Source organism: Saccostrea echinata, unplaced genomic scaffold (assembly GCF_033153115.1).
Source record: "Saccostrea echinata isolate AGI-Se365-2 ecotype Australia unplaced genomic scaffold, CSIRO_AGI_Sech_v1 ptg000042l, whole genome shotgun sequence".
Taxonomy (NCBI): Eukaryota; Metazoa; Mollusca; class Bivalvia; order Ostreida; family Ostreidae; genus Saccostrea; species Saccostrea echinata.
The window spans coordinates 5,329,616-5,356,310 of NW_026889791.1; the positions used below are offsets into that span (position 1 = coordinate 5,329,616).

Genomic DNA, 26,695 nt, shown 5'->3' on the forward strand with positions numbered 1-26,695 from the left:
ATTTTGAAAGAATTCATGCCTATTCCCTATATAATCAATAGAGCCCCGCCCTAACATCAGAACCCCTGACCCAGAGGCCATTAAATTCATAATTTCTGAGGCAGCCATGCTCATCATAACTATGTACTTAGTTTATTTAATATCCAGGAGCAGAGAAGATTTTCAAAGAATTAATGCAATTTTACTATATAATCAATGGAGCCCATCCCTAACACCAGAACCCCTGACCCAAGGGCCATGAAACAATTTCTGAAAAGGCAGTCATGCTCACCATAACTATGTTCTTAGTTAGTTTATTTAATACCCAGGTGCAGAGAAAAAGATTTTCAAAGAATTAATGCATCTTCACTATATAATCAATAGAGCCCTGCCCTAACACCAGAACCCCTGACCCTGGGGCCATGAAATTCACAATTTTGAAAGAGGCACTCTTGCTCATCATAACTAAGTACTAAATTAGTTCATTTAATAACCAGGAGTAGATAAGAAGATTTTCAAAGAATTAATGCATTTTAACAATATAATTAATAGAGCCCCGTCCTAACACTAGAACCCCTGACCCTGGGGCCATGAAATTCACAATTTTTGAAGAGGCACTCTTGCTCATCATAACTATGTACTAAATTAGTTCATTTAATACCCAGGAGCAGAGAAGAAGATTTTCAAAGAATTAATGCATTTTAACTATATAATCAATAAAGCCCTGCCCTAACACCAGAACCCCTGACCCTGGGGCCATGAAATTCCCAATTTTGGAAGAGGCACTCTTGCTCATCATAACTATGTACTAAGTTACTTTATTTTATACCCAGGAGCAGAGAAGATTTTCAAAGAATTAATACATTTTCACTATATGATCTATATAGCCCCACCCTGGGGCCAGAACCCCTGACCCTGGGGCCATGAATTTCACAATTTAGGTAGAGGACTCAATGCTTATTACAATGATGCCAACAGTCTGACTGCTTGACGTCCAGGAGTAAAGAAGAAGATTTTTAAAGATTGCATTATTTTTGGTGGTTTTAGCCCCACCCCTCAGGCCCCAGGGGGGCAGGGACCATGGAATTCATAATTTTTGTTCCCCTTCACCCATAGATGCTATATGCCAAATTTGGTTGAAATTGGTTAAGCGGTTTGAGAGAAGAAGCTAAAAATGTTGAAATGTTAACACACAACACACGACGCACGCTGACGGACGAGAACGGATAGCAATAGGTCACCTGAGTGACTCAGGTGACCTAAAAAAGGAGGATATGTTGGATGTTTTAACAGTTATATGTTTCATGTAAAATTTATGTAAAACTCTATTTTTCCCTAAACTGTAAACTGAGCACCATGAAAAATAATACATGTATATATACCTAACTTAGATTTTATTCATATTCATGTAAATCCAAAAAGAAGATACATGTATGACAAGACCGTAAACCGAGAACAGACATTTAGAATATCTTGACTTTTATTTATTAAACATGTAAAAAAATTATTTAAATGTATGATTAAAATTTGTTTTATATTCATTGTTTAAAGTTATTCTTGTTTGGGATGTTCAGTTCATCATTGTTTGAATATTTTACAAACATGCAAAAACTTTATCATGTTTGCTAAATAAAAATCAAGATATTCAAAATGTTAATTTTCTTATTTCTCTTCACTTTGTTTTTAGTTTATGGTCAGTTCAGTGTCATACAAATGTATCTCAATAACCATATTTTTATGAGTGAGAATTTAATTTATAATGTTTAACAGAAAACAATTTCAGAAATCTTCATAGTCAGATAGATTGACAGCAATAATTATTGCAGTGAACAAACACATATTCCTTCAAATTCTTTCTTATAAAACATGTATATGAATTCACAGTAGTTTCAGTATTTAATTTTATAAGCCATATTTAAGTAAATTTTGTTTTTGACCTTGACATTTGATCTGGAATGTTAATCAGGGTCTAAATGAGGAACAAAAATGCTTGACCAAGTTGACAATATTTATTCAGGGTAATTGCCTCTTCAGTGTTAAATATACAGTAAAACTTGTTGAATCCGGATGTTGTGCATTCCGGCATGTTGTTCAGTCCGGTGTAATATTTTAGTCCCTTGAATTTTCTTTATAATTTATGTTTAATAAATGTTGTTCAATCCGGATCTTGCCTATTCTGTAAACCGGCCGCTATTTAAAGAACTTATTGCTCATAATTAGTACAAATTTTCTCCTCTAATCCGGCCACTTATTTTTACCTGTGCCCACTGGTCATTACATTAGAGAAGTCTCGCGTGGGGGTAATTATTGTCCCGTTAATGATCTATCCTGTATCGACAGTTTAGATTTTGACAAACATGATAAAAAAAATCATCAATGGCTCAAGTAAGGCGAAAAAACTCGCAAAAAAAGAGTGATAGTGATGGTTGCGTGTAGCATGTCTATTGAAAAACTTGGAGACTTATTCATGACCTCCTTTCTACTTTCGTTTTGCGTGCATGACGTGCAATTCGAATTACTTCCCTTTGTGTCGCTAATTTACAACAACCATGACGACAAAAGATTTTGGTCCAATATTCATTATAACATTTGAAATTAACAAATACTGTGTCTAAATATTCAAACATATCAATTTTAAAAGAAAGAAATTAATAAGGAATCTGTCACTAACAAAATAATATTTACAGCTACGATGAGGTTTTTGAGTGTGTTTAAAACATTTAACGATTTTCAAATTTAATGAATGACCAAGAGATATAAAACTTAAACAGAAATGAAAATTCTGAAAAACAAACAGAGTTCAAAACAAACGAAATAGATGATTTTTTCAAGTGAAGCGTAAAAAATGACGCATTTGATTCAAGTATTTATTTACTACTCTTTGTTTATATCTATGTAATTTTTAACTTGCTATCGGTTCAATTTTCTCCAATCCGGATGTTGTCTAATCCGGCCAAAAATTTTGGAACCACTGGTCGCCGGATTAGACAAGTTTTACTGTATATATTTTGGGCCAAATAAATCTCATCTACAATTTTATTTTTTTATCTACAATGTATAACAATTGAATGTTCCATTATGAGACAAATTCATCAGAATATATGTATTTCAATGCCAAGCTCACAGATACATGTACAGTAGCTGCAACGTTATTGTTGACAAACCAATCGTGAAGAATCATTCGTGTAACGTGCGTGATCATTCGTGTAACGTGGGAGATCGTGCGTGTATCAGACTCAATCGTTTGCGGTTTTAATCGTGCGTGATCATGCGTTAAGAAACGTGTAAATTTCGTTTTGTAAGTTTTTATCGGAATATTATTTGTTTCGCATTTCACTTGTCTGTTTTTTTTTTTTTCGTCGTTTTTTTTTTTTTGTTTTTTTGTTTTTTTTTCCAATCCAAATAAAATAAATGAAACACGATTTACATAATTGAAAGCAGAACGAACTAATTATCGCTTGGAAATAAGCAATATAGTAAGTCGTACAATATTGAGTTCTCGTCAAATAGCGTGATTTTTTTGTGGTAAACCGTACTTAGATGTTTAAGGATTTTTTTTTTCTGATGTTAATTATGGTCAAGATATTTTTAAAATCAATAGATCAAAAATAGATATTTTTACAAATAAATGAATAAACAATTCTCAATGCATACATAAATATTTAGTCGGCGAATGTACATGTACACGACATGATTGTCGGGATTTCGTTTATCAGTGTTTATCTCTGGAGCTTACTTTTAATTATTTTTATAATTTCTGCAAATAAATGATTTGTAAAATAATTGTTGATTTTAGAGATTCACAAATGGAAACATGGATATAACTTATAATTTAATTCATTTTCATGCCATTTTTTTTTTTCAAACTTGTCCCTTTCTGCATATTATGAAATCCAATTCAATCAAAACTCACGGTCCACCTACATGTACATCTTCTGATAGAAAGAAAAAAACCTTTTTCTTAAGTTGGAGAATTACGTAAATAATTAATTGAAATCTAAAATAATTAATAAGTCTTGCATGTATTTAGTTCTGGAAATATCCATTTCTATTTTTTTTTTATTTTTCAAAGTCGAAATAATATCAATAATTATTTGAAAATTAAGTTAAATAAGTATCATGCCTTATTTTGTTTTGAAAATATCCATTCCTGAAGAATTTGAACTATTTTGAGTGAAGAATCGTGTGTTTGCGTTAGCAATCGTGTAAGATCCTGTAACGTGTAGAATCGTGTGCGAGAAGGATCGTTCATGTAACAGATTTTATCGTGCGTTAATCGTGCGGAATCGTTCGTGTAACGTGATCGTTCGTGTAAGTTGTCAACAATAACGTTGCAGGCACTGTACATGAAATCTGTTTAAATTTAAGTTTATCAATGTCTTTTTCCAATTGTATGATGTTTTACATGCATATGATTTTGCCTGCTTGTCCGTCGCTCAAATTGAATTTCAAATGTCAAAGTTTGTGTCAAAGAGCTAGTCATAAGTAACTGAACAGTTTCAAAATTGTCAACAATGCACAGAAAACAAATACTTCACACACCAATCTCCTTAATAAAAAAACATCATGATTTAAGACTCTAGGGGGCTCTTGTACAGTGGTTTGAACATCTTTCATATTTATTCCAGCAGCAGATGAGATGAACTGCAATATGTACAGCAACAAATATGCAGGATCGTCCTAAAAAAAAACAATTATTATCATGATTATAACAATATATGCATGTAGATTGTGCAATTTTGTCATATACATTATACATTAAAACTGTATTTTATTGTGATTACCTTTCTCATTTCATGTACGACTGGCTGAATTTTACCTTTTTCTCTCCCAGAGTAATGCATTTAAAGAAATCAAGCAAACTCAAATCTTATACTGCAACTTCATAGTCATATCTGAATTAAACAATCATAATTTACTTGTAAATTGTAATTCATTTCATCTCGTCAACTTGTTAACTAGTATGAGTACATTTGTTTGGTTTTTTTTTTTCTTCTCTATTTTGAATTTTTCGATCTGCTTGTGTTAATCTATTTATGTTTTTTGTTTGTTTTCTTCTTTGCTTAAAATTTGAATAAGAAAAAAATAATGAAAATACATATAACATGATGATGACCAGAACAATAACACATTGTTTTCAGTTTTACTTTTTTTTTTTTTAAAAAAGAAGAAAAATCACTTATTCAGAGAATCTACAGAAACTTCATTTCAACTCAGATAATGATATGTATGTATTATACTGATACCCATGCATAAACACATGTTAATAATCATATCTACTTTTTAAATGTAAAATCCTTTTTTCCTCACAAAATATTTTGATGAGGGCAGGCAAAACCAAGTATTATTCTCTGCAATGAAGAATAATGAATGATTAATTTATTATTCATAACCCAGAATAGGTATACAAACAATGTACATGTAAGTGCTGAGTTGGCTTAAAATACAATTTAAACAGTAGCATAGGAAATGATTCTGTCTTTATTTTATTATAATTGCACTCAAATAAAAAAAAACATTTTTTAAACCACAATAGGGAAATAATATAGTAATAACAAACTGAAAAAGGCATAATACATCTTATTGTTTTAGAGCACATTGATTTGTAAGTTTTTAACCCCCTCCCCTTCCTACACTACCTATTTTTCCACACCCGATTTTTGTCTATATTATAATAGAATAAAATTTTGATAGCTCAAGTCATTATAACATTGTTTAAAGGGGGGAAATGTATAAACATGCACACATGTATAGTGTGTAGTGTACTTAAATGTTCTTGCACCAAACAACTGCGATATCTATCTATTCAAGTCCGCCGTTGGAGGTTTTGTGTAGAATTATCCAGACAAACCAGAGCACATTTAACACAGTTACATGTTATTGAACTTTAGAACACGTAGGAATTGGCTTAATCATCCAAACATGCTGAAGAAAATAAGATCTTTTGATGTCCGAACTCTTCGTTGTTTACATGCGAAGATTCTTCCAGTGATCGTTCACGGTTAAATCGTACGCAATGTCACTCGAAGTTAATTATTACTTTGTGTTAAAATAAACAAAATATGTGTATTTTCTATCGTAATTTTATAAATATTTCTTTAAATTTGTAAACGTTTTAAAACATATTCCGTTTTTTGTAATTAATTCTGAAATATGAATCAATTAACCTTTACTCGAATCTGATTGGCTGTAGGATACAGGATAGGATAGGATAGGATTGGATTAACTACTATATGTTTCTATCGTGAATCCTCAATCCTGAATCCTATCCAAACCCATCCCATGTCAACTTGTGGGATAGCAGCACTGTATGACCCTGGGTCATGGGTTTTGGTGTTAGGGTAGGGCTGTGTTGAATCTGAAGTGAAAATGCATTATTTCTTTGAAAATCTTTTCTGATCCTTGGCATATTGAAGGCAAACAGAATAAAAACTTTAATAAGCAAGGATATTTTTACCAGATTTTTGAATATCAGGACCATTTGGTCAAGTGTTCTGGTCCTAGCCAGGCCTCTATTAATTTGTATTTTAATATAATTTAGAACACAGGTGGACTACACTAAGATACATAATTCTATATATTGGTTTTTGATTTCAATTAATGTTGTTTAAAATTTAAATATAATGTCAAGCGAATTTACCTTTCAAATAATCTTGAAATTCTGGCACCAAAATCAGTTCCAATTTTACCTGCTTTATGATCCTTACGTTGTGAGTTCGAATTTCATTGTGGGACATGGAGAACTGTCTTTCAGATAAGACCCTATAAACCGAGGTCCCATGTCGGAGTAGGTGCTGGCACAAAAAAGATCCCTCACTGCTCAATGGCCTTAGTGTCGAGTACAGGTAAAAAATTTGCAGCTCTCCAACAGCAAGTGGTGGCGTCTCCATATGAGTGAAAAATTCTCAAGAGGGACGTTACACAACAAACAAACAGACAAACCTTCTTTATGAAAAATTTCAGCATTCTCATCTGGCTGGTATATTTCCCCACTCTGTTTTGGGAGTGCCATTTGGATGTTTCACTCTCACCAAGATACCTTTAGTTTGTATAATTAGAGGAAGTAAACAAATGTAATGTTGATTTATTTATTTTATTTCATTTTCAGTTGCCTGTAATTTTCTCAGATGACAGAGAAGATAGGCAGGTCATCAATTTGTCAGACATTTTGAAGCCAGGAAAGCAAGTAGAGAAAAATGAAGTTTGTAATGTTGCTCCTGGTTCTGAAGCCAAAGTAAGCCTTCTTCTAGACTTGCCATATGGAAGTCATGTGACTGCTGAAGCCCCAAGCAGTTGGATTGTTGTGATACAAGGTAATTTTGGTTGATATATTTGTTAAAGGAGTGTACTCAAGAGAGAAATTTTAAGTATATTTTTATCTTTTCTGAGGCTCAAAGAGCTAATGCTATGGTCATTTGTGTGGTGTGCTTCAACTTTGCAAATATGGACCATATTTCAAGAACCACATGGCCATGCAAATTTGTCACAGAGTATCCTTGGACCCAAGGGCTTTCATTTATAATAAAAAATAGGGATGTGGCCTTTAAACAAGGGGAGATAATAAGTGGTTGCAAGAAAATCCTCTTTTCAATAACCAATGTGCAGATTAACACCAAACTCTCAAGTGTAAGGAGGGTATGTTATAGATTAAAAAATTGTTCAAGGCATCTCCCTGGGGAAAAGGACATAGTCTCAAAGTGATTTCAAAATTGACCTAAATGATGTATTGTTAAAACTTTGGGAAGTTCCTAGTATGCCGATCCCCAGAATCACGCGATTGTGCATGAGCAGTTATTTCCCTTGCCGTTGCTATGCAGAATGTAAACAAACCGCTATTTTCCCCTCGCTTCAATAAAACGCATTCGATCGAGTGATTAGGGTTAGGGTATATTGTTTTAAGATTGGAACTGTTTTATAAATCCACTCTTAAATCTTCTTGACTTTGGGCTAATTCATGTAATTTTTGCTTACAAAAGGCACTGCCAAGTGCCTTTTGTGACCAAACACTTGCATGAATCAGCCGAATGTCGAACCCTGCTGATATACCATCTTATAGGAGTAAAGCATGAAACATGCAAAACTTAAACAAACCGTTAATTAAATATGGCATTGTATGCGATCTACAGATTAGGGTTAGAGTATAAATAGCTCGGATATTGTAACTGTTTTATATTCACCCATGCTCGCATCTATATCACTTTCACTTTGGGCTTATTCATGCAATTTTTGCTTACAAAGAACCGGAAGAACAGGAAAGTTTTGCGAAACTTGGATGAATTAGCCTTGGTCTAATGTTGAAACATGCCCGATATTGTGCGCTAAGTTTTGGCAAGTATTTGGTAAAAGCGACTTACCGTTTACTTAAGCTTGATATCCTAACCTCCTAATGTCCATATTCAGAATATTTCTTCTTTCAAATCAATGGTGATGCACAATTAAATCAACCAATTACTAGTAATTAGTTATCACTTGTTAAATCCCTGCATTTCTCACAAAAATGTCGCAATTTTAGTAGCATTTCACTTTGAGTCCTACCAGCTACTTCTTCATCAGTCTTCATTACGTCAAAACACGTGACGCACGTCATGAATATTTATGAGATTACGTCAAAAACTGAACATGTGACCACATTCCTATACAACGCAAAATGGAGTTTTATCTACTAAACAAGTACGTTATTTTACGAAACCTTTTAATTCTCATTTTTAAAAAACTGTGTTTAAAAATCAGTTTTTTAAACCCAATTTTTCACAAGGATCACGATTTTTGGCTCAATTTTGCGATTTGTGGCCTTTTTTATTGATTTTGTCGATCGCTCACGTGATCATATTATATTGTACACTGCCTTCGGCAGCACCTATTTTAGCGCCATATTTATAGGGACCAGTATACTAGAAGTGTTCCAAAACTTTAATATTTTGCCCACTATAAGAGCTAGAATCATCAAGTCTTGTCACTTGATGCATCTTAGGACTTCATGTCACTTTGTCTCAAATGTAGTTCATGGTTACCTTGTCAGTTTATCCAAACTTTTCAGTTTATGTATTATGGGGCCATGAAGTATGCCAGCCAAAATGTAGGTCACCATGACCTACTTTTGGAATATTATGGCTAATCTTTTTCATCTTCTTGTAAGTTGATGTGTGATGGGACCTTGAAACATGAAACTTTTTTGAAAAAGTAGGTCACAGTGACCTACTTTTTGAATTTTGCAGATATTCAATTTTAAATTGTATTAAATGCATATTTTGGACACTGAAGCTAAGGATCACACAACATTGCCATTTAATGCATCCTAGGCCTTGGAGTATATCACCAAAAAGTAGGACACGATGACTTTTAAAATTTCATGGCTAGATTTAAATATTTCAGATACTAAGTGGCTTAGAATCATCAAACTTTGTCAGTTGATGCATCTTGGGTTTTCAAAATATGCCAATTATTATTAACTCTGCTTAGCCAGAGGTAATCAAATTTTGACAAGGGAATATATAGGCAATTCTTTAAATTCCTCTTCCAAAGAACAGCTCCCAGCACTGGGCCCAATTTATTTGGGAAATGTTGACTGTAATATTGCTAAAAAAAAAAATTCTAATAATATCAGAAATTGAAATAATGAAAGAATTTAATAATTAAAGAAGCATATTGGTCCCTATTTTTAGCTCTTCTGAGCCAGAGGCTCAAAGAGCTAATACTATGGCCATTTGTGCGGTGTGTGTAAACATTTAAGAATATGGGCCATAACTCAAGAACCCCTTGGCCAATTATTGTCAAATTTGTCACAGGGTATCCTTGGCCCAAGGGCTCCAGTTTATACTAAAACTAGGGTTGTGACCCTTAAACAAAGGGAGATAATTAGGAAAATAGAAACAAAAGTACTAGTTGCTAAAAAAAATCTTCTTCTCAAGAACCACATGTACAGGGCAGATTATCACCAAACTTACACAAAAGGATGAGGATATGCTGTAGATTAAAATTTGCACGGGGATTTACCCTGGGGCAAAGGGCATGGTATAAAGGTCACTTCAAAGTTGACCAAAAATTACATTTTATTAAAATGTTGATATTTTGCTTAGTATAAAGACCAGGATCATCAAATTTTGTCAGTTGATGCATCTAAGGACCTCATATCATGTTGACTTAAAAGTAGGTCACAGTGACCTACTTTTTAAATTTTGCAGCCATTCTTTTTTCAAAATGATTTAGAGGCATCTTTTGAACAATTTAAGGCCTATGATTATCAGACTTTGTCAGTTGATGTATCTTAGGTCCTCAGAGTATGTCAACTAAAAAGTAGGTCAGCTTGACCTACTTTTTGAATTTTATGGCTAATCTTTTTCAAAATAATTAAGGTCATTAATTCAAATACTGAGAGGTTTAGAATCATTAAATCTTGTAAAATGATGAATCTTGTGGCCATAAAACAGATTTTTTAAAAAGTAGGTCACACTGACTTACTTTTTGAACTTTACAGCATTCAGTTTCAAAGCGTTTTAGAGGCATAATTTGGACATTAGTGATCAAAGAAATTGTAAAATTTCAACTTTCCTTTTTTAATTCAATACTTACATCACATTATTTCATTTCTTTCGTAGTTTCGAAATATGTTGGTCCCACCGGAAACAAAAACGTCAACTTCCGGTTATGAGAGAAAAACTACATGTACTTCCCCATAAATATCGCTTATAGATAAAGTATTTGAAATGATTTTTATATATGTTATCAAGACTGCAAATGTCTAGAGTAACTTCAAATATCTTGGTAAAATTCACTTCCGGTCGCTTGTTTTACTGTCCGGAAAATGAGAATTTGTCTGAGCCAGATCTCAGTATTGGTAAGAGATTAAGAACCAAACTTTTATGATTGATAGATCTGGACGAGTAGGCAAAACTATTTGGGTTAAGAATGTCAGCCATCACTTCCGGTCATCACAGGAAGTGATCAAAGAAATCAAAAATTTCAACTTTTCTCTTTCGGAATAAGACTTGCATCATATAATTGTATCTTTTTCACAGTAACGATAAGTGTTGGTATCACCCGAAACAAAAATGACAACTTCCGGTTATAAGAGAAAAACTACATAATAGGGGTTTTTAATTTTCCCATACATATCGCTTATAGATAGAGTTCTTTAAATGATTTTTATATATGTTACTGAGACTGCAGATGTCTAGAGTGACGTGAAATATCTTAGTAAAATTCACTTCCGGTCGCGTGTTTTCTTGTCCTCAAAATGAAAAGTTATTTCAGCAAGATCTTGGAAACGGCATGAGAGTAAGACACCAAACTTATATGAGTAATAAACCTTGGTGAGAAGGCAAAACACATAGGGTTAAAAGCGTCAGCTGTCACTTCTGGTCGTCACAGGAAGTGATCGAAGAAATCGAAAATTTCAACTTTTCTTTTTAAAATTAAAACTTTCATCACTTTATTACTTCTCTTTCACTGTTTTAAAATATGTTATATTCCACAGGAAACAGAAACTTTAAACTTCCGGTTTAAAGAGATAAACTACGTTATTTCATGGTTTAACTTTCTCATAAATATCACTTAAATATAAGTATTTTAAATGTTTTTTACATATGCTGTAGATACTGCAAAAGTCAAGAGAAAATTCAGAGATTTTTATTCAGTTCACTTCCGGTCGTGTGTTTTCCTATCCTCAAAATTAGAATTTGTTCTCACAATTGTTCGCCAACAGTAAAAGACTGAAGTCTAAAAGTTAAAGGACTTATAGTCATTCATCAGTTCATATGCGTCGTGTATAAATCGTGTCTTGTCATTATTTCCGGTCATGGCAGGAAACGAAGCAAAAAAGTAATTTTTTAGGTTAATTTGTTTCCACATAAGTTTTAGGCTAATACTGAAGTTGGAAAAGACATGTTCATGCAAACAGGAAGTAGTATAACGGAAGACCTTCTCATTACTAGTAATGAGTTTCTAGTTATTATTATTTTTTACCCCTTTTCTTGTCCCCTTGATTTCTCAGAGATGGCTTGACAGATTTTCTTGAAATTTTCAGGGATGATAGAGAATGAAAATACCCCCAGGCTTTTTTTTTCATTTTTTCAAGATTCACTTCCTGTCGTCAGATATGTCCGATTTCCGTTTTTCTCAAAAATATTTTGTCCCAGTCATATCTCAGAAACAGTAAGAGATTAAGACACCAAACTTTTATGGTTAATAGATCTTGAGGAGTAGGCAAAACCATTTGGGTTAAGAGTGTCAGCCGTCACTTCTGGTTGTCACAGGAAGTGATAATAGAAATCGGAAATTTCAACTTTTCTTTTTTGAATCTTTTTTTGCATCACGTTATTGCACTTTATTTGTATTTTCGAAATATGTCAGTCCCACCGGAAACAAAAACGACAACTTCCAGTTATAAGAGAAAAACTACATAATTTGGGTATTTTTCTTTCCCATAAATATCTTTTATAGATAAAGTATTTGAATTGATTTTTAGATATATTATTCAAACTGCAAATGTCTAGAGTAACGTCAAACATCTTAGTAAAATTCACTTCCGGTCGCGTGTTTTCATGTCCGCAAAATGAAAACTTGTCTGAGTGATATCTCAGAAACAGTAAGAGATTAAGACACCAAACTTATATGAGTAATAGACCTTGAGAAGTATGTGAAACCATTTGGGTTAATCATGTCAGTCGTCACTTCCATTTGTCACAGGAAGTGATCAAAGAAATCAAAAATTTAAACTTTTTTCTTTTGAAATAAGACTTGCATCATATAATTCATTTGTATCTCTTTTAAAGATTCGATATGTGTTGGACCCACCCAAAAAAAAAAAAACGACAACTTCCGGTTATAAGAGAAAAACTGTGTAATAGGGATTTTTAACTTTCCCATAAATATTGCTTATAGATAAAGTTCTTTGAATGATTTTTATATATGTTATTGAGACTGCAGTTGTCTAGAGTGACGTCAAACATCTTAGTAAAATTCATTTCCGGTCGTGTGTTTTCCCGTCCTCAAAATGAGATTTTGTTCACCTAATTGCTCAGCACCAGTAAGTGACTGAAGTCTAAAACTTTCAGGACTGATAGTCAGTCATTAGTTTATCTACATCATGTGAAAATCGTACGTTGCCATCACTTCCGGTCGTGACAGGAAGCGATGCAAAAAAGTGAATTTTTAAAGTTTTTTTTTCTTTCTAAAGAAATGTTTGGGTAATGCGGATGGTAGATGGACCATGACATTGCAAATTATTTTCACTGGCAGTGCCGGCAGAAAAACCGGAAGTTTGTCTCAAACATCAGTAGGTTTCACGGACACTGTTAGGGATGATCAGTTGTGAATAATTTATGTGTAGAATGAACATTTTATTTGTTTGGAGTAATTTCAGTCATGATGAAGTAAAAAAAAACATAGAAAGTAAGGAGTTATTTCCTTTTTTCATGACATTTGACCTTGACCTTTGACCTTGAACTTTGATGACCTTTGACCAAAAGGTCAGAATCAATAATTAATTTACTCCTCTTTTCAAAAAAAAAAAAATTCAAACCAATAGCAACCTAGAATATTTCTATACAACTCATACAACATCTCGGATCGACATAAAATTTCGGTTAAGTGCAGAAGAAACCTAAAAGAAAGTTTCCTGAAAGTTTGACAGTGAATCTCTAAAGTATATAGAAATTATGAATGTTAACGACAAACACTACATCTTTTTTCGTATCTGAAATTTAGGTGCCGATGAATATAAAAATTAATTAAAGCTTTTCTCGGTTATTTCTTCAATTGTTATGAATAGCAATCGATTCTCTTGATATGATATGATATTTTAACACCAAGCATTCTTGCTTTCTATAGTATGTGGAATTTATTTCAATTTTATTTAGAATTAATATTAATCAAATGAATGTCGAAAACAGCGATTTTTTCCTAGCAAATAAATTTTCACGCTCTCATTGACACATTTTTCTTCCTAAAATGCATATTTGAAATTTTGATTCATGCTACTTATATTTAATTCAATCCACACAGAGATGCTTATTTTAATCTTACCTATTATTTCAGGATATTCAGTCACATCCGAACCCGATCTGAATTTTCATATATTTGTAAACAAAGTCTCGACACTGCAGTTCTAATGCATCATAGGCTCTGAATGATTAACTCAGTGCATTACAAATATAGTCAAACTCAAATATTTTTTTTAAACCGAAAATCTGCATTTGCATTATACACCAATCGGGTTTCTCAATCTATTCAATACTGATTACAACATTCCATAACAAACAAAAGAACACATTCTTTTATTCCTATTTATTCCTAAACAATTAATTTACTACCTCCATCTTCATCGGAATACTTGGTCTAGTGGTTAGCATGCCTGCCTTTCAAACCAAAGGTTTTGAGTTCGATCCCTGCTGGGAGAACATTTCCTTTTTTTCTTTTTTTCATTTTCAGCTTTTTTTTCAAACCAATTGACTGAAGAATCAAGAAAACGGAAGACCTGTTATTGCCTAGGCAATAAGTATCTAGTTATTAATGTCTGCCGTTTCAGACAGAAGACCTTATAGTGATTGTACTGTTTATTATTAGGTTTTCCTTTTTCAACGGAAGACCTATAGTGATTCTACTGTTTCTTATTATTATTATTATTAGGTCTTCCATTTTCAACGGAAGACCTATAGTGATTCTACTGTTTCTTATTATTATTAAGGTCTTCCGTTTTCACGGAAGACCTTATAGTGATTCTACTGTTTCTTCTTATTATTATTAAGGTCTTCCGTTTTCACAGAAGACCTTATAGTGATTCTACTGTTTCTTCTTATTATTATTGTTATTCTTATTTTTCCTCCCATATTTTGTGCACACGTTTTCTCAAAAACTATTTAGTGGTTTTCAGTGATTTTTTCAGGGATAATGGACATTATTATGAACTTTGTGCATTTGAGGAGAAAATTCAAAAAATCTCTTTCGATTCCATGTAATGGCCAATTTTCTGATTTTAAATTGGATTTTTGTCTTCTTATCTCCTCTAGAACGGCTAAAGATATGAACTGGAGACATTTCAAAGATGATAGAGCATGACTTGTAGATGTTCTGACCAATCTTTTGTGTGTCGTCGATGCTTCCGGTCACCACTGGAAGTGAATTTCAAAAATGGATTTTTTCAACTTTTTTGTTTTTCATTATTTTTCTTTGATATTATTATGGTTAATAGAAACACTTCTAAAAATACTTAATATTTATTTTGTTTTAAAATTGATAAATTCAAACTCTAGATATTTGCATTTTAAAATTTGAAGCGGGGTCAAAATGGCGGCCGTTTCCGTAAACTCCGACGAGCTGGTCGGAGTTTACGGAGACAGCCGAACATCTTATTGAATGAAACTAGCATAAGGATCAATAAAATGTACAGGAATTATTGGATCTGGCAGATTTTGGAAATGGATAATCTGTCTTTGAAAACATAAATACTCTGACCTCCAAATGCAATAAAATTAGTAATTTGTACGGTACATACAATAATATATATGATGATGGTAACCATTCAATAGAACAAACATTTTAAAGAAAAGCGCGAAGATTTGCTCGTGACGTTTGGCGCGAAATAATGTATTACAATTGTAACACCCCTCCCTTTTCATAGTAGACAAATGGTCTAATACAAAAGAGCAGAAAAAGATAACATGGACATGAAATACATGTATATGGAATTGCATGGAATAAAAAGTTGAATATATATGTATAAGGAATAAAAGAAGTAAACAGTATCATCAGTTCATCAGTAATAGATTATTTCTTCTGCTGACAGTTATTGTTTAATTAAACTCAATTAACGAATTCCGACGTTAATCTGCTTGCACAAAATTTGGCTAACTAGTTTGCATTCTATAATTCCGCCGTATATATTAAAAAAAAAACTTTTATCCTTCTTGACGCTTGTTACTTCAAGCATTGATACAAAAATCGATGATGGATGGTAAAATTGCGCTGGTGTAGTAGTTTCATATTGAATTTTAAAGCAAGCGATCTGGGTTTATTCCCATTTATGTCTGAATTTTCTTTCTCATTTCTTAGTTTTAATTTACGTTTTCATCTTTATAAACGACATTGAGCGTCTTTTTCTTTGTGAATTCTGCGCTATTCTCATTTTTTTAGCTCTACTGGTCAGAGACCAGAAGAGCTTATGCGATAGTAAGGTGTCCGTCGTCCGTCCGTCTGTCTGTCTGTCTGTCTGTCTGTCTGTCTGTCTGTCCGTCTGTCTGTAAACAATTTTTCAAAACGCTACTCCTCCTACAGTTTTGGTCCGATTTCAATATAACTTGGCACACAAGTAGACTACACTAAGATACATAATTTAGTGCATCGGTTTTTGATTTCGATGGACGGTGTTGCCATGGTTACTAAAAATAGAAATTTCTGTGAAATTCCTTTAAAACGCTACTCCTCCTACAGTTTTGGTCCGATTTCAATATAACTTGGCACACAAGTAGACTACACTAAGATACATAATTTAGTGCATCGGTTTTTGATTTCGATGGACGGTGTTGCCATGGTTACTAAAAATAGAAATTTCTGTGAAATTCCTTTAAAACGCTACTCCTCCTACAGTTTTGGTCCGATTTCAATATAACTTGGCACACAAGTAGACTACACTAAGATACATAATTTAGTGCATCGGTTTTTGATTTCGATGGACGGTGTTGCCATGGTTACTAAAAATAGAAATTTCTGTGAAATTCCTTTAAAACGCTACTCCTCCTACAGTTTTGGTCCGATTTCAATATAACTTGGCACACAAGTAGACTACACTAAGATACATAATTTAGTGCATCGGTTTTTGATTTCGATGGACGGTGTTGCCATGGTTACTAAAAATAGAAATTTCTGTGAAATTCCTTTAAAACGCTACTCCTCCTACAGTTTTGGTCCGATTTCAATATAACTTGGCACACAAGTAGACTACACTAAGATACATAATTTAGTGCATCGGTTTTTGATTTCGATGGACGGTGTTGCCATGGTTACTAAAAATAGAAATTTCTGTGAAATTCCTTTAAAACGCTACTCCTCCTACAGTTTTGGTCCGATTTCAATATAACTTGGCACACAAGTAGACTACACTAAGATACATAATTTAGTGCATCGGTTTTTGATTTCGATGGACGGTGATGCCATGGTTACTAAAAATAGAAATTTCTGTGAAATTCCTTTAAAACGCTACTCCTCCTACAGTTTTGGTCCGATTTCAATATAACTTGGCTCACAATTACACTACACTAAGATGCATAATTTATTGCATCGGTTTTTGAATTCAATGGACGGTGTTGCCATGGTTACTAAAAATAGAAATTTCTGTGAAATTCCTTTAAAACACTACTCCTGCTACAGTTTTAGTCTGCTTCTAATATAATTAGGCATACAAGAAGACTATACTAAGATACATAATTTATTGCATTGGTTTTTGAATTCGATGAACAGTGTTGCCATGGTTACTTAAAATAGAAATTTCTGTGAAATTCCTTTAAAACGTTACTCCTCCTACAATTTTGGTCTGATTTCAATCTAATTTGGCACACAGTTAGAATACACTACGATACATAATATGTATTTCTGTTTTTTTTATTTGGGTGAATGGTGTTGTCATGGTTACCGGTACTAAAAATAGAAATTTCCGTGAAATACTTTCAAAACGCTACTACTCCTAGTTTTCATTTGATTTCAATATAACTTGTCACAAAAGTAGATTACATTAAGATACATAATTCTATTTATTGTTGCATGTTGCAATGTTTCAAATCCAAGTGCTACTTTTCTTTTGTTATACAAACAGACCAGTAGAGCTACAGTCTCATCAGAGACTTCTGGTTAAAAGAAATCTTTAATATCCTTGCATTTTGAAAGGCCCATGTAATATTTTAGGCGTCTTTACTACAAGCATATACAAATATAATTTTACATGCAAAGAATATCACATTATCAGTTGTCTGAGCAAGATCTCGAACACAGTAAGAGATTAAGACGCCAAACTTATATGAGCAACAGACCTTAAGATGTAGACAAAACCATTTGAGTTCAGAGCGTCAGCCGTCACTTCCGTTCGTCACAGGAAGTGGTCAAAGAAATCGAAAATTACAACTTTTCTTTTTATAAATTAAAAACTTGCATCACTTTATTGCATCTTTTTCGCAGATTCGAAAGATGTTGGTCCCACCGGAAACAAAAACGACAACTTCCGGTTATAAGAGAAAAACTAAATAATTTGAATATTTTTACTTTCCCATAAATATTCTTTATAGATTAAGTATTTGAAATGAATTTTAAATATGTTATTCAGAGTGCAAATGTCTAGGGTAACCTTAAATAGCGTTCAAAAAATCACTTCCGGTCGCGTGTTTTTCTGTCCTCAAAATGAGAAATTTTCTGAGCGAGATCTCAAAAGCAGGTAAAAGATTAAAAGACCAAACTTTTATGAGTAATAGACCTTGAGGAGTAGGCAAAACCATATGGGTTAAACACGTCAGTCGTCACTTCCCCTTGTCACAGGAAGTGATCAAAGAAATCACGTTGGATTTTCACACTGACGACCAGGGTTAAATCTCCAGAGTGTCTGAATTTCTTTTATCACTTTTTCAGCTTGAATTTTCGATTTTATTTTCAGAATCGAACGGAAGACCTCTCATTGCTCGCAATGAGTGTCTAGTTATTAAGGTCTTCCGTTGACCTTCTACTGATTCTGTTGTTTCTTTTCCACTATTATTATTAGGGCTTTTCGCTTTCAGGCGAAAAGCCCTATTGTTTTCGTCTTTTTTATTATTATTATTATTATTATTAGGGCTTTTCGCTTTCAGGCGAAAAGCCCTATTGTTTTCTTCTCTTTTATTAGGGCTTTTCGCTTTCAGGCGAAAAGCCCTATTGTTTTCGTCTTTTTTATTAGGGCTTTTCGCTTTCAGGCGAAAAGCTCTATTGTTTTCGTCTTTTTTATTATTATTAGGGCTTTTCGCTTTCAGGCAAAAAGCCCTATTGTTTTCATCTTTTTTATTAGGGCTTTTCGCTTTCAGGCGAAAAGCCCTATTGTTTTCGTCTTTTTTATTATTATTATTATTATACATAACACTTTTTTCGTTCAGCGTTTAAGGAGTACCTTTGAAAATAGGTATTTTGTTTTATAATCACTAAAAAGCTTAGGTAAATGTCTCCCGTATGTAATGTTTTGAAATTCCGATTTACTCACTTCCGGTTTCTACTAAAGAAAAACTGAAATTTCTAAAGAAGATAAAGTCTTTCTCATTTTTAATGACTAGACTCTCAAATTCAAGATATAAATTCTAGACAACAATACCTACAAAAAAGTAAGCGACGGTGATTTTTGACCATAGATACTTTTTGAGATATAAGACTTCAAACATTGAAAAAGGGGGGATGAAATTTTTAAAAGTCGCAATTAAGGTTTGAAAATTATTTTAAGCAATGAAATACGTTAAGACTAAAAAGTAGAACATATACTGTAAATTTCATATCGATCCGAGCCGAACTTCCGGTTTTAGGGGTCTTTGAAAATTGTCTATGGGAGTTTCTATGTTAAATTGAAATCAGTCCTGGCACGTTTTCTCTTAAAATAATCAAGATATTCTTGATTGTAGATTGTAGAACGACCTTGATACGGTACCGACCTCATTAGGTCATGAAAAAGAAATTCGGGAAAATAAGGGATTTCTAGGGGCCAACATTGAAAACATACTTTTTCCTGTAATTTTTTTTATTTCTAAATGAATTTTTAAACAGTTTTCTATTCTGGGTTCAGATCAAAGAGATGAATCTAAAAAATGTGGTCCGTGGGATCACTTTTTGGCCCCTTATAGGAGTTACAGAAGACTGAAATAATGTAATTTTTATTTATTTCAAATATGATGGAGTAAGAGTTGTCTCCCTTTGCACATCTGTTGGCGGGCTTACATACTCTTTAGGTCTCAAGTTTGGTGTGCATATGACAAGTACTTCCGGTTTTATGAATCTCTGAATTTGTCTATGGGTGTTCCCATGTTAAATGGAAAAATGAACATGTCACGATATCTCCTAAACTAAATAAGATATTCTTGTGAAAATTGAGTGTTATATTGACTTTGATATTGTTTCAACCCCATTTGGGTCTGAAAATGAAATTCTGAAAAATAAGGGATTTCAAGGGGCTAATATTGAAAACTGATTTTCCCATGTAACTCTTTTATTTCTAAATGAATTTTTGAACAGTTTTCGATTCCGAGTTCAGCATAAAGGGTACACTTTAAAAATTATTGTCCGTGGGGTCACTTTTTGACCCCTTATAGGTTTTTTAGAGACCTGAAATATAATAACTTTTAGTAATTTTCAAAATTAACATTGTAAGAGTTACACCCCTTTGCAGAGCTCTAGTGAGAATTACATACTCTTTAGGTTTCCATTTTTATAAGCTCCTGAAGACTTGTTCTGGTTTGATTATTATTTTTTTATGTTTTTCATATTTTTAGAGTTATCGCTCTTTAAGGTCCTTGCGATTTAAAGCGCTGAAAAGCCCTCCGTTTTTGTTGAACGACAAAAAAGGTCTAGTTATTAGGGCTTTTCGACTTTTGGCGAAAAGCCCTATTGTTTTCGTCTTGTTTTATTATTATTATTATTCTGAACACTTTTTCGTTTCTGATTTAAGGAAAACCTTTAAAGTTATTGATCTCTTTTTATAACCCTTCGTTAGCAAATTCAAATGTCTCGCGTATGTTAGGTTTTGTTCTTCCGGTTACCTTACTTCCGGTTTAAATACGCCAAAAACTGATTTTTTTTAAAAGAACATGAAACTCCCTTATCTTACACTCAAACTTATTCAAATTTTAAATATGAATTCTTCTGTTCATTTCCTACGAAAAACTTAGCGACAGCATTTTTCTATCTTTTACACTTTTTGAGATATACGACTCCAGAAATGAGAAAAGGGGGGATGAATTTCATAAAATCTGAAATCGATGAATAAAAATAAACTTTGAGATAACATGTCGTTTAGAATGATATCATTAAGATATATTTTAAGTTTCAAGTCAATCTGACCAGTACTTCCGGTTTTAGGAGTGTCTGAAAATTGTCTATGGGAATTCCTATGTTAAATTTGAAATCACACGTGCAACTTTTTCTCAAAAGGGAAGCTAAGGATTTTTATGGGATTTTAAGTGGACTATCACAATACTGTTACAATGATCGGCTAAGGTTATAGAAGTGTAATTCTGAAAAATAAGGGACTGATAGGGGTCATTGCAGAAAACAACCCTTTTCTTATAACTTTTCTATTTTTCTTCCAATTTCAAAACCGTTTTCTGCTTTGTATTCAGCATTAAGAGTACAATTTAAAAATTATGGTCCGTGGGGTCACTTTTTGACCCCTTATAGGAGTTACAGAAGACTGAAATAATGTAATTTTTATTTATTTCAAAAATAATGGAGTAAGAGTTGTCTCTCTTTGAACATCAGTTAACAGGCGTACATACTCTTTATGTTTCAAGTTTGGTATCAATATAACAAGTACTTCCGGTTTTATGAATCTCTGAATTTGTCTATGGGAGTTCTCATGTTAAATGGAAAATTGCACATTTCACGATATCTCTTAAAGTAATCAAGATATTCTTGTGAAAATTTAGTGATATAATGAGAGTAATACTGTTTCAATCCTATTAAGGTTTGAAAATGAATTTCTGGAAAATAAGGGATTTCTAGGGTCCAAAGTTGAAAACTGACCTTTGCCCATAACCTTTTTAATTCTTAATGAATTTTTGAACAGTTTTCTATTCTGGGTTTAGCTTAAAGAGTACAATCTAAAAATAATGGTCCGTGGGGTCACTTTTTGACCCCTTATAGGAGTTACAGAGGAGTAAAATAATAAAATTTTTATTTATTTCAAATATGATGAAGTAAGAGTTATTTCCCTTTGCACATCTGTTGGCGGGCTTACATACTCTTTTGATTTCAAGTTTGGTATGCATATGACAAGTACTTCCGGTTTTATGAATGTCTGAATTTGTCTATGGGAGTTCCCATGTTAAATGGAAAAATGCACATGTCACGATATCTCCTAAACTAAATAAGATATTCTTCTGAAAAATGAGTGATAGAATGACATTCATATTGTTTCAACCCCATTAGGGTCTGAAAATGAAATTCTGAAAAATAAGGGATTTCAAGGGGCTAATATTGAAAACTAATTTTCCCATGTAACTTTTTTATTTCTAAATGAATTTTTAAACAGTTTTCGATTCCGAGTTCAGCATAAAGGGTACAGTTTAAAAATTATGGTCCGTGGGGTGACTTTTTGACCTCTTATAGCTATTTTAGAGACCTGAAATATAGAAACTTTTAGAAATTTCAAAATAACAATGCAAGAGTTATCCCCCTTTGCAGAGCTCTAGTGAGAATTACATACTATTTAGGTTTCCATTTTTTATAAGCTTCTGGAGACTTGATCCGGCCTCATTATTTTTTTATGTTTTTTTCCTTTAATTAGAGTTATCGCTCTTTAAGGTCCTTGAGATTCAAAGCATCGAAAAGCCCTCCGTTTTTGTTGAACGACAAAAAAGTTCTAGTTATTATTATTATACTTAACACTTTTTTCGTTCAGCGTTTAAGGAGTACCTTTGAAAATAGGTATTTTGTTTTATAATCACTGAAAAGTTTACGTAAATGTCTCCCATATGTAATGTTTTGAAATTCCGATTTACTCACTTCCGGTTTCTACTAAAGAAAAACTTAAATTTCTAAAGAAGCTAAAATCTTTTCATTTTTAATGACTAGACTCTCAAATTCAAGATATAAATTCTAGAGATCAATACCTACAAAAAAGTTAGCGATGGTGATTTTCGACCATTGATACTTTCTGAGATATAAGACTTCAAACATTGAAAAAGGGGGGATGAAATTTTTAAAAGTCACAATTAAGGTTTTAAAATTATTTTGAGCATTGAAATACGTTAAGACTATTAAGTTGAACATATACTGTAAGTTTCATATCGATCCGAGCCGAACTTCCGGTTTTAGGGGTCTTTGAAAATTGTCTATGGGAGTTTCTATGTTTAATTGAAATCAGTCGTGGCACTTTTTCTCTAAAAATAATCAAGATATTCTTGTGAGATTTGAAGTGTAGAATGACCTTGATACGGTACCGACCTCATTAGGTCATGAAAAGATAATTCTTGAAAATAAGGGATTTCTAGGGGCCAACATTGAAAACAGACTTTTTCCTGTAACTTTTTTATTTCTCAATGAATTTTTAAAGGCATTGTATCACTTAATTTTCACAAAAATATCTTATTTAGTTAAGGAGATATCGTGACATATGCAATTTTCCATTTAACATGGGAACTCCCATAGACAATTACAGAGATTCATAAAACCGGAAGTACTTGTCATATGCATACCAAACTTGAAACCTAAAGAGTATGTAAGCCTGTCAACAGATGTGCAAAGGGAGATAACTCTTACTGCACTATTTTTTGAAATAAATAAGAATTACAATATTTCCGTCCTCTGTAACTCCTATAAGGGGTCAAAAAGTGACCCCACGGACCATAATTTTTAAATTGTACTCTTTAAGCTTAACCCAGAATAGAAAACTGTTTAAAAATTCGTTGAGGAATAAAAAAGTTATGGGAAAGGTCAGTTTTCAACTTTGGACCCTAGAAATCCCTTATTTTCCAGAAATTTATTTTCAAACCCTTATGGGTTTGAAACAATATCACAGTTATTATATCACTCAATTTTCACAAGAATATCTTGATTACTTTAAGAGGTATCGTGAAATGTGCAATTTTCCATTTAACATGGGAACTCCGATAGACAAATTCAGAGATTCATAAAACCGGAAGTACTTGTCATATGCATACCAAACTTGAAACCTAAAGTGTATGTAAGCCTGTTAACTGATGTTCAAAAGGAGACAACTCTTACTCTTTTATTTCTGAAATAAATAAAAATTACATTATTTCAGTCTTCTGTAACTCCTAGAAGGGGTCAGAAAGTGACCCCACGGACCATAATTTTTAAATTGCCCTCTTTATACTTAACTCAAATCTGAAAGCTGTTTAAAAATTCATTGAGAAATAAAAAAGTTACAGGCAAAAATCCGTTTTCAATGTTGGCCCCTAAAAACCCCTTATTTCACCGAATTTCATTGTCATAACCTAATCACCTGGGAACAGTATCAAAGTCATCCTACAATAAAAATTTCAAAATAATACCTTGATTTTTTTGAGAGAAAACGTGTCATGCGTGATTTTAATTTAACATAGAAACTCCCGTAGGCAATTTTCAAAGACTCATAAAACCGGAAGTTCCACTCGGATGGACATGAAACTTACAGTGTATCTTCTGCTCATTTGTCTTAACATACTTTAATTGTCAGAATAATTTTCCTTCCTTTAATTATGACTTATAAAAATTTCATCCCCCCTTTTTAAATGTTTCAAGTCTTATATCTCAAAAAGTATCTGTGGTCAAAAATCACTATCGCGAACTTTTTTGTAGGTATTGGTGTCAAGAATTTATATCTTTAATTTGGGAGGTTAGACATTAAAAATAAAAACGATTTTCACTTCTTTAGGGATTTAAGTTATTCTCCGATAGAAACCGGAAGTAAGGGAACCGGAAGTCCAAAACCTTACATACACGAGACATTTACATTTGCCATCGTATAGTTATAAAACAAAATACCAGTTCCTAAAGGTACTCCTTAAAATCGAAGCGAAAGAAGTGTTCAGTATAATAATAATAACTAGACCTTTTTTGTCGTTCAACAAAAACGGAGGGCTTTTCGACGCTTTAAATCTCGAGGACCTTAAAGAGTGATAACTCTAACAAAAATGAAAAACTTAAAAAAAAATAATCAAACCGGATCAAGTCTTCAGGAGCTTATAAAAATGGAAACTTAAAGAGTATGTAATTCTCACTAGAGCTCTGCAAAGGGGAGTAACTCTTACAATGTTATTTTGAAAATTACTAAAAGTTACTATATTTTAGGTCTCTAAAACACCTATAAGGGGTCAAAAAGTGACCCCACGGACCATAATTTTTAAACTTTACCCTTTATGCTGAACTCGGAATCGAAAACTGTTCAAAAATTCATTGAGAAATAAAAAAGTTACATGGGAAAATCGGTTTTCAATATTAGCCCCTTGAAATCCCTTATTTTTCAGAAATTCATTTTCAGACCCTAATGGGGTTGAAACAATATCACAGTCATTATATCACTCAATTTTCACAAGAATATCTTATTTAGTTTAGGAGATATCGTGACATGTGATTTTTTCCATTTAACATGGGAACTCCCATAGACAAATTCAGAGATTCATAAAACCGGAAGTACTTGTCATATGCATACCAAACTTGAAACCTAAAGAGTATGGAAGCCCACCAACAGATATGCAAAGGTAGATAACTCTTACTTTATCATATTTGAAATAAATAAAAATTTCATTATTTCAGTCCTCTGTAACTCCTATAAGGGGTCAAAAAGTGACCCCACGGACCATAATTTTTAGATTGAACTCTTTAAGCTTAACTCAGAATAGAAAACTGTTCAAAAATTCAATAAGAATTAAAAAAGTTATGGGCAAAGGTCAGTTTTCAACATTGGCCCCTAGAAATCCCTTATTTTCCAGAAATTCATTTTCAAACCTTAATTGGGTAGAAACAATACCACAATCATTATAACACGAAATTTTCACAAGAATATCTTGATTACTTTAAGAGATATCGTGAAATGTACCATTTTCTATTTAACATGATAAATCCCATAGACAAATTCAGAGATTCATAAAACTGGAAGTACTTGTCATATGCATACCAAACTTGAATCCTAAAGAGTATGTAAGCCTGTTAACTGATGTTCAAAGGAAGATAACTCTTACTCCATTATTTTTTAAATAAATAAAAATTCTATTATTTCAGTCTTCTGTAACTCCTATAAGGGGTCAAAAAATGACCCCAAGGACCATAATTTTTAGATTGCTCTCTTTTGTTTGAACCCAGGATAGAAAACTGTTTAAAAATTCATTGAGAAATGAAAAAGTTACAAGAAAAAGTATGTTTTCAATGTTGGCCCCTAGAAATCCCTTATTTTCCCGAATAACCTATTCATGACCTAATGAGGTCGGTACCGTATCTAGGTCATTCTACACTTAAAATCTCACAAGAATATCTTGATTGTTTTAAGAGAAAACGTGGTACGACTGATTTCAATTTAACATAGAAACTCCCATAGACAATTTTCTAAGACCCCTAAAACCGGAAGTTCTTCTTGGATCGATATGAAACTTACACTATATGTTCTACTTATTAGTCTTAACATATTTCTATGCTCAAAATAATTTTCAAACCTTAATTGTGACTTTTAAAAATTTCATCCCCCCTTTTTGAATGTTTGAAGTCTTATATCTCAGAAAGTATCAGTGGCCGAAAATCACCGTCGCTAACTTTTTTGTAGGTATTGGTGTCTAGAATTTATATCTTGAATTTGAGAGTCTAGTCTTTGAGAATGAGAAAGACTTTAGCTTCTTTAGAAATTTCAGTTTTTCTTTAGTAGAAACCGGAAGTGAGTAAACCGGAAGTTCAAAACATTACATACGCGAGACATTTAGGTTTGCTTTCCAGTGGTTATGAAACAAAATACCTATTTTCAAAGGTACTCCTTAAACGCTGAACGAAAAAAGTGTTAAGAAAAAGAATAATACTAATAATA

General features: G+C 32.7%; 1 protein-coding gene across 1 annotated transcript in view; it reads left to right on the forward strand.

The window, feature by feature from the left end:
* The window catches only part of LOC133200986 (NHL repeat-containing protein 2-like), a 292,659-nt gene that overhangs the window by 220,847 nt on the left and 45,117 nt on the right, over window positions 1-26,695 (forward strand). The window contains exon 9 of the mRNA XM_061336792.1: window positions 7,088-7,292. Within this exon, the coding sequence (XP_061192776.1) occupies window positions 7,088-7,292 (205 nt within the window). The remainder of the gene's footprint in view (window positions 1-7,087; window positions 7,293-26,695) is intronic.